Source organism: Molossus molossus, unplaced genomic scaffold (genome assembly GCF_014108415.1).
Source record: "Molossus molossus isolate mMolMol1 unplaced genomic scaffold, mMolMol1.p scaffold_m16_p_8, whole genome shotgun sequence".
Lineage (NCBI taxonomy): Eukaryota > Metazoa > Chordata > Mammalia > Chiroptera > Molossidae > Molossus > Molossus molossus.
The window spans coordinates 8,693,180-8,704,560 of record NW_023425402.1 but is presented as its reverse complement, the minus strand read 5'-3'; the positions used below and the strand labels follow the sequence as shown (position 1 = coordinate 8,704,560).

The following is an 11,381-nucleotide window of genomic DNA, read 5'->3' as shown; positions in this document are numbered from 1 at the left end:
TGAGGCACACTGGAGGGGAAGGGCGGGGCCAGGGAGAGCCTGAGGAAGGCTCCAGATGGGGCGGGACATGCCTGCCTGGTGGGCTCCGCTGGCAGGGACTCAAGGGTGTCGTGTCACCACTGGGGACCTGCTTGGCTTCCCAAGAAGATGACAGCTGCTTTCCATCCTCGCCCACTTCTCCACTACCGAACACCAAAAACGACACGGGTCACACCTCTTCGAATACCTCTCTCTGAGAAGAGCCCAAACCCCTGGGACACACAGGAAACCCCTTCCTTGGCACTAAGTCAGTCACAGTTTCTGTCCTGAATACAATGCTGACTTAACAATGTGAAAACAAAGCCCTCCCCAGATTCTGGGGCAAGGCAGGGGCTGAAAACATGCAGCAAGGTTCTGCCTCTGTGGTCCTCGCTGGGAGGCGGCTGGGGTGGGAAGAGGAGGAGGAGAAACAGCTCTGAGGCACTGCTGCTCGGCATGGCTGCCTCTGGTCCCAAAGCAGCTATATCTGGTCAGCAACGCTCACCTACAGATCCCATCCACCACCCTCGCAGGAGGGCACCCGGAGACCAACCTGGAGGCACTGAAGCCACCTGCCTGGCAACTTCACCTGTGCTAGTGACCTAGATTGCTTTCACATGTTGATGCACATTATAAATATAAAATCATATCTGCTACAAAGAAGACATATATTTGTACATCTTTACCCATATACATAATAACACAATTTACACATAATCTCTTGGAGTGGGTCATCATGGAAAAAGGATTTGGAGAGGTAAAAAGACCCTTCTCTCTCCCCTGCCCTCATCCTTCTCAAGGGACGCTCGTACACTTGGTCACGGGGGCCTTTCCTAGCGGGATGTGATGGGCTGGTCTGGACTGGACAAAGAAATGCAGACATGTAACTAAATGCTGGGTGTGTATACACCCCCCCACACAAATGCACACTCACATACCGGTGAGAAAAAGAAACATAAAATCCCTAGCCCTTGGGAGAAGGCCTCCTCCATCTGAGAACAAGCGGCCCCTCACTGGCTCAGACCAGGGCAGAAGGTAAAGGGCTAGGGGCTAGGGGCTGGGGACAGGGGAGAGGGGCCAGGAATATTTTTGAAAACATAAGGCGTTTTTGACTTGTGAGCAAATCAAACTATGTCACAAAAAGCAACAATATCAGCTGGGGCTGGGAGGCAAGAGACAGCCAGTCCATGGAGGGACAGTGAGCTAAGACCCTGAGCCTTCCCCTTCATTTGCCCAGTTTCTTTGAAAGGGGCAGACAACCCTGTACCTCTGTTTCAGTCCTCTCCCAGAGCTGGCCCATCACGTGGCGGGATACTGACAGCGGTCCAGGAGACCCATCAGAGACATGGAGTGGTGGGCAGGCACGCCGAGAAGTTAAGACCTGGGCGGCGGATGTGAGCTTTTTTACAGCAGGAGTGGTTCCTGGCCAGGGTCCACGGCTCAAACAGTGGCCACAGTGATCAGATTGCCATCAGAGTTGGGGGCAGTCTGGGTCCCCACGGGGAGACAGCACCTATCGGCGGTAGTGATTGGGGGCGTCAGCAAACATGTACTTGAGTCTGTACGCCTCGGCGAGCAGCAGCCCGATCTCTTCGTTGCCCCAGTGTATCGTAGGTAGGTTTTGTAGCAGCATGAGGAGACCCTGGAATGCAAGAAAGGACTTTTCTCACGCCAGGACCACAGAGCAAAGGACCAGCAGGCCCTGGAGTGGGCCCCTTTCTCTTGGTCACACATCCCAAGCAGCTCATGGCCCTTGGTCCCTAGTTCACCCACAGAAGACTTAAGAAGTCTCTGTTGATTCTTTGATCCACTGACACCTGCCTCTTTAAAAATATTATAGAGAATGACAGCAATAAATAAGGATATTTAAAAAAGAACAATAATCATTCATCATCCAAACATCTCACCTAATTTTGAAGTATTTTAGTTGTTTCACATGCATATTTCTTTAAATAGTTGTAATCGCAATTAGAATTTTATGTGCTTTTGAATAATTTTGTACCTATAATTTTCATGTTTTTCCATGCAGCCTTCAAAAATGATTATATTCAATATTAGTATTGTCATGTGGCAATACTCTAATTTAATCAACCATTTTCCTGTCATTAGTAACTTAATTTGCTCCTTATCTCTCTACATTGGACATTTTCTTCGCAGTACCAATATTATTTGCAATCACCCTTTTTATTCTCTACCCTGTTCTCTGAAAACTGTCTTCAGCCTACATGAGCAGCTTATTTCCCAGTTTCCAACGTACACGCCTCATCTCGCCGTGTGCACTACAGCCATGGTTTAACTTACGTCGTTCCTTCACTTGGAACACCTCCTCTTTTTCCCTCCATCTATCTAAGCCCTATTCAGTTTTCAAAGCACAGGTCCCTCAAACAGCTCCATGGAGACAGCCTATTAAAGAGGGTATTGGAATATAAAATGAATGTGAGCTCTGGCCGATTTTGCTCAGTGGTTAGAGCGTCGGCCCTCAGATCAAAGGGTTGTGGGTTTAATTCCTGGTCAAGGGCATGTACCTGGGTTGCAGGTTCGATCCCTGGCCCCCATTGGAGTCATGGAGGAGGCAACCAATCAATATGTCTCTCTCACATCTTGTTATTTTTTCTGATTATAAAAATAATAGGAGCAAGACACAAACCCCAGAGCCATAAACAGTCTGAGATTTGATTATATATTTTTTTGAAACCTTAATATGTCAAGAGGCACCAAAAGTAAAAATAAAATATAAGAAAGTTTAAGAAAATATGTACAACACGTATAAAAGGCAAGAGGTTAATATCCATACTCAAAGACTGCCTACAAGTCAGTAGGAACAAAGGGCAAACAATCAAGTAGACAAATGGCTGGGCGCTGTGACCAGGAGATGCACAGAACGCCGATGGCCCACCCGCGGGCCGGGTGCCATAGAAAATCCCGGCTTTGAGCAATGTTTTGTGGTGTAAAGGTCTTGCATGGCTTTATGAGATTTCTTCCTTTAGTAACAGAAACTTAGCTGGGCACAAAGCTGCCTGTCATACTGGCCACACATCACTGCAATGTGTGGCCAATATGATTAAGTTCTGACTAGTCCTGGGTTCTGCCCTAAACTTTCCGCCTCCCCTTCCCAGAAAATGGGTACAAATGGAGGCGTGAAAGCACTCATCGCAGACCCTAAGGTTAGAGCCACATGTTGAAGATGGTGGCGCACAACCTAGAAGAAACGAGTTCCCGACTGGGGCCGTCATGCTAGCCCTGGACTGCTTACACTTAGACTGTGAATCAGAGGAAAGTAAACAACTACCTTGTTTTAAGCCACTGTTATTCTAAGGTTTTGGTTACAAGACACAAGCTTATATCATCTTAACAACTACAGGCCATGTCTGTCCAGATCAGAAGCGCAGGGTGTCTGAGGCAGGGGACGTCTGCCCTCCGGGAGCCGGTCTCACTCCCCCGGGCAGAGGCGCTCCCGCAGCTCTGCTGCCGAGGGCGGGGACGAGGGCGGGATGCGCCGGAAGCCTGGCGGGCCTGGGACCGGCCTGGGACCAGCCTGGGAACAGTCGGGAACGGACGAACGGTGGCTATCATACCCTGAAGTGCAAGGCCGCACCCACCACGGATGAAGTAGGGCTCCATGTCCCAAGGTGGAAAGAGAGCTAAGGCATTTTTAAGAGGGAAAAAAAGGCAAGTTGCAGGAAAATACGTATAATGTGACATCCCTAGGTAAGTGGGAAATCACAATATATTTCTAATCTATATGTGCACATATGTATATAAAAACTTTAGGGGCTGGGTGGTCACTTCTGGAGACAGGAGACTCACTGCTCACTGTACTTGTCGGTCTTTGAAGCCCTTTGCTTCCCTTGCTGCTCCGGAGTCTGCGTACACTACTGCGATAGAAGAATGTTCCCTGAGTAATTAACACACATTCTGCGAACGTTCTGTTAGTAAAAAGTAAAAAAAAAGAGCAGAAAATAAAATACCCATAACTTCATAATCAAGAGGAAGCTATTTTTAAATGTTTGGTGTATTTCCTTCCAGTCCTTTTACTGTATATTTTACACAGTTGAAATAGTTTCTCTATGAAGTTTTAAATCTAATCTGGCATTTATCATAAGCATTTCCTCTAATATTAAAAGCCCCTTATAGACAGACATTCTCAATGGCCAATTTTCTATGATGCAGATATACCAGAATTTATTCTATATCTTCCTGTTTTTTGTTTTTTACCATTACCACGCTCTGATTTTATTTTTTAATTAATAATTTATTTATTTTTGTCACAGATGTTTCTCCTTTCCCCCCACTGATACCCCCCTCCCCACCCTGTCCCTAGCTTTGTTGTCCATGTCCACAGTTCATGCACACACACATAAGTTCTGTGGTTTCTCTCCCTCCCCACCCCCTCTTCTGGGGATTGTCAGTCTGTACCCCACTTCCACATCTCTGGGACTACCCCATTCCTCAGTGTATCTTCCTATTTTGAGCACTTGATTATTTCTGGTTTTCATTGTAATGAAATTATAATGAACAGCTTTGTGCAGAAAGCCATATTTTAGATTATTTCCTTGGGCTAAAGTCCTAGGATTGAAATTACTGTGTCAAAAGGCATGAGTAGTTTAAAGTACTTAACACTCATCTAGAAAATGCATTCCAGAAAGATGTTCATTTCCCTAGCTCTCCACCAGAACTGACTACTATCATTCAACAAACTTTGTTAATTATAACTCCTGTCCCTGAGATCTCCAAGTCTGAGAACCGAACTCAGAGCCGAAAGTCAAAATGGCGGTGAATCCACATGAAGAACATGAAAAATTAATCAGCTACATGCTTCTCTATCTGCCCATACTTTCTCCATGAACTTATTTTTTTTTTTTAATGTTGTCCTTGGAATATAATACCCTTCCCCACGAACTCCCTAACCTCTGGCCCCTCAGACTCCTCTAGTGCTTTCCAGTGCCCCAGAGGCCCCCAACCAAATTAGAAAAGGCATCATTTTTTTTTTTGCCAGCACCTCCTCAGGGAGTCAACTTCATTCTAACTTTGGCAGTGTCTCTATTATAGAGGTCTTAACCCTTTCTTTACCTCAGACTCTGGCTATCTGGTGAAGCCATTCTCAGAATAATGGTTTTAAATACATAGAACCATATAGAAGACCAGTTAAATTAAAATGTAGTGTTCAAAATATTTTAAAAATAAATCTGTGATATTACTATGTACGTACTTCATCAATACATTATGTAACAAGGTCTAATGTCAGATTAAATAACTACCATAATTTCAAAGGAGTAGTGAACTTAAAGCTATAATTAGTGACAAAGACAGGTACTAGTAATATTACTGTGCTTTGTTGCCTACACTCATTATTGTAGGAAATGCTAATTTTGAATTAGGGGTTGCTGAAAATCCTGTAATTATGTCCCATTCCCACCCAGGGACCTGCTGGCTCCTCGCGTGGACCCCGCACTGAAGTCCCTTGCTCTCCTGTCGCCTGCCCTTCTCCTGCCCCACACCCCAGCCAACGAGAACTCTCACACCTCCCTCCAGAGTCTAGTTTAACACTCAAGTGTCCATATTACCACTAACATTAATTTTAAACTTCATTCATTGGAAAACTTTCCTTTTTGATTGCTTTTTGTTGCCACAGAATCTCACTCCCACTTTCAATCAGCTCACTGGGTGAGGTCAAGTCGCTATCCTATTTCTTGAGGAGATACATACCTCACTGACTCAGAACCAGCCTGTGAGCTGAAGGAATGATGCACAAAGATTTCAGGGCCCTGGAGACTCAATGAGACCCTGAAGGCTTCCCCCTTGTCATCCAACCAGGCTGCAACAGCTCCATTAAATGCAGGAACTCTGAGAAACACATGGGTCCCAGCTTCATTCCAGGAGTTTTGGATTCTAAAGACTTGGGATGGGATCCAGCAACTGACATTTTTCACAAATGTCTCCAATGATTCCAACAGGCAATCAGGTTTGGGGCTACTAAAAAACTCTTGATGGAATAAAAAAAGCACACTTATGATCCCAAGGAAGTAAAACCCCTAGTTGTCACATAGAGAGTGACCGTCCATTAAACCAATTAAGGTAAATCTGTAAAACAAAATACCCTGCAGCCAAATTATTATTTTAATGTTTTCAAAATTTGTGCACAAGCATATACTCATGTAATGTGTAAAAATCCAAAAGTGTGTGGGGGGATAATGTATATCTGTACTTTTTGACATTATAGAACATCCACTATATTTTGTAAAGTGATAAAGGTTGCAAAACAAAGTGTACAAAATGATTCCACTAACAGTTACATATATACAATATTCATACAGATTTGTAAAATGAAATGTCTGAAAGGAAATATATCATCTTTGTGTGGTAATATTTTAGGCACCTAATTTTTTTCTTTCTACATGTTGGTATTTTCTAATTTTTCCATAGTAGTTACATTCACATAAAATTGATAAACAAAAGCAAACAATAAAAGGATGATCATTCTAGAAGAGAATATTCTTTCCTGGGATAGGATCTACCTGTAATTTCCAATTCTTGCTAGAAACCTCCCAGAATCCTGAAAATAATTGTACCCCTGGACAAGTTAATCTTCTCACCTCCGCCAAGGGCAGTGAGGCTTAGGTGTGAGGAACCACTCTGCCACCTAGTGGCTATGCCCAGGAGTGCACCCTCCATCACAGTGCTGCAACAATGAGAAAACATGCTCAATACATTGAGAAGTTTGACAGAGATAAAGAGGTAGAAACCGAAAAATCATAGCTGAGGGAAGGAGGCATTAGTCACAAATCAGTTGCTTTTATCTAGAGGTAGAGAAGAGATGCTGCCTGGGCACGGAGTGACTGATTTGCCAGCTTGTGGGAACACTGAGGATGACATGCAGTCAGATGAAACACTACTTGTGAGAAGGCAGCCTGTGGGGCAAGCAGCAGAGACAGTTCCAAATTAATGGAAAGGGCAATGGTTTTCAAAGAAGAAAAGCTGCAAATGGCTGAAATAGTAGAAAAGGGCCTGGCTCAGGTTCCTGCTGAAAAGCCACAGACCACAAAGGAAATGAAAAATGACAGAGAAGGAATTTGAACCGTGTGTGTGTGTGTGTGTGTGTGTGTGTGTGTGTGTGAACAATTAGATAAGGAAGGGGCCAAGGAGGAAGAAGAAATAGTAATAAGCAAAGAGACCTTGGGAAGGGAAAGGCACAAGAAAAATCCATTAGATGGAAGAACTGAAGATGAAGAGGGAGAAATCGAGGATAATGATCATGATAATGGTAGTAGTATCATTTATTAAGTACTTACTACATAGCAGACAGAGCCCTAGATGGTTCACATGTACTCTGTACCAACTCATTTCATCATCACATCAACTCTATGAGATGCAGATAAGGTCTGTTTTAACAGATGAGGAAACTGAGGCACAGAGGTTAAGGAACTTACTTGCCCAGGGTCACTGAGTAGTGCTGGCTAGGATATGAAGCTAGGCAATCTGTGAGTGAGAACTTGTGCTCATAGCCACTATTCTTCATACTGCTTGTCTTGGAGTGAGATGGCATAATACAGAAGGAACAAAAAGAAAAGTCATAGAAGAGGCTGTTTAAAGGAAATCTGGAAGAGTTTATTAATTTTACTCAGTGTTAAGAGACAAGCACAACCAAAGATAAGACATATAATAATTGATAGCAAAAGACCATAAGGCGCCCTGGCCAGTGTGGCTCAGTGGTTAGAGCGTCGGCCTGCGGTCCGGAGAGACCCGGGTTCGGTTCCCGCTAAGGGCATGTACCTCGGTTGCAGTTTGTCCCCGGCCCTGGTTGGTTGTGCGGGTGGCAGCCACTCGATGTGTCCCTTCACATCGATGTTTCTCTCGTTTCTCTCTCTCTCTCCCTTCCTCTCTCTCCCTCCCACTCTATCTGTACAAAAAATGGAAAAATATCCTCAGGTGAGGATAAAAAAAAAAAAAAAAGACCATAAGGCATCATAAAATATATACTATTAACTAAAATACTGTGTATAGAATCACTTAGCAATACTGGAACATTCTCTGCAAATGCAAAGTGTGTTCAGGCATGTAAAAATACTTTCTTAGTCAAATAAGTACTTTAAAACAAATCCTTCCTGTTTTGAGAATCAGTGAGGAAGCAAAACAATTCTGATTTCCATTTTCAAAAGTACGTCCTTTATGTAAACTTTCTTTTTTTCATCCTCACCCGAGGACATTTTTTCACCTTTTGTTCAGATAGAGCGGGAAGGAGAGAGAGAAACATCGACGTGAAGGGACACATCGAGATGGCTGCCACCCGCACGACCCAATCAGGGCCGGGGACAAACTGCAACCAAGGTACATGCCCTTAGCGGGAACGGAACCCAGGTCTCTCTGGACTGCAGGCCGACACTCTAACCGCTGAGCCAAACCAGCCAGGGCCCTTTATGTAAACTTTCTGAGAGCCAAACTTATTCACTGGTTTACCAAGCATCAAAGCACCATGTGCATTTGGCAAGTTTCCCCTCAGAGAAAGCCATGTCAAGTCCCCTCAATGGCTTGTTTTGTTTATGCGTCTAGGAATCTCATCCTGTCTCACACTAGCCTGCTTTCCGTAAAGATCTTCAGTTCCCAGGGCTCTCTCTGAACTCTTCTGGGCAGAATTCAAAGTGGCAATTTACTAGATATCTGTAAAGACAGAGCCCGTGTCTGGGCAACATTCCATGATTCCACCCTTGCGTCCCTGAAGAAGTGGTGGGTGGATGCCATCTGGTTCAAGGGATTTATTTACATTTAGTTTGTTATTTAGGCCTGGAACATCCCACGGGCTTAGCACTGTTTCATTTAATAACTCTGACCTGTGTCCTACAAAAGACACTTTCAGAGTAGGAATCTCTCCAAGGTTTTCTTCCAAACCAGCTGCTCCTTTGCTTTAGAGTTGTCAGCTGGTCCCAGTGACTTCCTTGCCAGTTCCCATTCTGTGTAGTTAAAGGAATTTTGATGATTGGTCCTTGGAGTCCTCTCAAAATCAGTTCTGAAACACCCAAGGCCTTGTTGGCACCTGCGCTGACATCTCTGTGGGGACCCCTCTCTTCTGGGGTCTCACAGATGCTGTCCTGAGCTGACTTTTAGACTGTAGGGTGACCAGGAATTTGCTCAGGTGCCTGCTCTGACTTGGGCACACACTTCTTCTGGATACATCATTATAATCAAATACTTTACAGGCTACCTGGGGGTTACTTTATTCTGTACAAATCTTTTTTATTTTATTCAATTTATTTACTAAAAATATATATTTTTTAAATTTAAATTAATTAATTTATTTTTGTTACAGATGTTTCTCCTTTTCCCCCCACTGATTCTCCCCCTCCCCACCCTCTCCCCAGCTTTGTCTTCCATGTCCGTTGTTCATGCATACATGTGTATAAGGTCTGTGGTTTATCCCCCCCCCACTCCCTCTTCTGGGGATAGTCAGTCTGTACCCCACTTCCACGTCTCTAGGGCTACCCCATTCCTCAGACTGTTATGTTAATTATATTCCACAAATAAGTGAGATCATATGATACTTGTCTTTCTCTGTTTGGCTTGTTTCGCTTAAGATGACACTTTCCAGGTCCTTCCATGTCATCTCAAAGGATAAGAGATCTTTCTTTCTTACAGCTGCATAGTACTCCATTGTGTATATGTACCACAGCTTTTTTATCCATCCCTCTACTGATGGACATTTGGACTGTTTCCAGATCTTAGCTATTGTAAATAGTGCTGCTACAAACATGGGGGTACATATATTCTTTCTGATTGGTATTTCAGGCTTCTTAGGGTATATTCCTAGAAGTGGGATCACTGGGTCAAATGGCAGTTCAATTATTAATTTTTTGAGGTAACACCATATTGTTTTCCATAGTGGCTGCACCAGTCTGCATTCCCACCAGCAAAAATATTTTTTCTTTATTGATTTGAGAGAGAAAGGGAGAGGGAGAGAGAGATAGAAACATCGAGAGAGAACATCGATTAGCTGCCTCCTGCATGCCTCCCACCGGGGATTTGGCCCACAACCTGGGCATGTACCCTGACCAGGAATCGAACCAGCAACCTCTTGGTGCATGGGCTGATGCTCAACCACTGAGCTACACTGGCCGGGCCAAATCTTTCTTTTTTTTTCTTAATATAAATTAGGGATTTACTACAAAATGCAAAGTGTTACTTTCTCATTGTCGGTAATTCAAGAAAACATGGTGAGGGGTTCTAGGCGGGGCTGGAGACTCAAAGCCAGCTCTGGAGCAGGCCAGTAACCACCAGTCTGTGACTTCCAGCAGATGGCCGTTCTTGAGGGCAGTTGCCACCCACCCCTCTTCCTCAGGCTTCTTGCTCTCTGTATGCTTAGAGGCATGGGTCCCTGGGTAATGGGCATCTTGAAACACTAGGGAAAGGATTGCAGAAGCTTGATCTTGATGGGCCTTGATGACCTTGATGGAGGGACCGGTAAGGACACGGATGTGAAGGGTGCGGCCACTGTGATCTCAGCTTGCGCACCTGAACCTGGAGTTGCTCTACACATTTAGTTCTTCCAGTGTCAGTGGGACTGCCTCCTGCATGCCCCCCACTGGGGATTTGGCCTACAACCTGGGCATGTGTCCTGACCGGGTATGGAACCAGTGACCTCTTGGTGCTTTGGTCGACGCTCAACCACGGAGCCACACTGGCTGGGCTAACTAGGGGTCTTGAAGGGAAAAGTGTGCCCACTAGGATTCAGGTCTGACAAGTCATAGAACTAACTGGCCAGCAGCAGCAAGGCAGGTGGCTACACACGAGGTTGCAGCACTGTGTTGGGGACATGAGGAGAATGGGGGGCAACCTTCCTGGTTAAAGGGAAGCTTTAGTGGTGGTCAGATAGAGCAATGATGGCCTTGGAATGAGCAGCTGAATTCAGAACCAGCAGGGCCTCCGTGTGCATTTGTGCACTGCTGAGAAGGGACTTGGAGAGTATTATGCTAAGTGAAATAAGCCAGTCAGAGAAAGACAAGTATCACATGACCTCACTTATTTGTGGAATATAATGCACAAAACAGATTCAGAGACAGAAATAGGGAACAGACTGACTTCCGGTCAAGATGGCGGGTAGGTAAACGTGGTATCGCGTCCTCCCACAACCACATCAAAGTTACAACTAAACTACAGAACACCCGCCCTGGCCGGTTTGGCTCAGCGGTTAGAGCGTCGGTCTGCGGTCCCAAGAGACCCGGGTTCGGTTCCCGCTAAGGGCATGTACTTGGGTTGCAGTTTGTCCCCAGCTCTGCTTAGGTCGTGCGGGTAGCAGCCACTCGATGTGTCCCTTTCACGTCGATGTTTCTCTCTCTCTCCCTCCCACTCTATCTGAATAAAAAAATGGAAAAATG

General features: G+C 44.9%; 1 protein-coding gene across 3 annotated transcripts in view; it reads right to left on the bottom strand.

Moving 5' to 3' along the window:
* Nucleotides 1-613: 613 nt before the first annotated feature.
* The window catches only part of TBC1D22B (TBC1 domain family member 22B), an 82,395-nt gene continuing 71,627 nt past the window's right edge, over nt 614-11,381 (bottom strand). For all 3 annotated transcript variants that reach the window (XM_036249244.1, XM_036249245.1, XM_036249246.1), the window contains one exon: nt 614-1,660. In XM_036249244.1, coding sequence (XP_036105137.1) covers nt 1,532-1,660 — 129 coding nt within the window. In that variant the 3' untranslated portion in view covers nt 614-1,531. The remainder of the gene's footprint in view (nt 1,661-11,381) is intronic.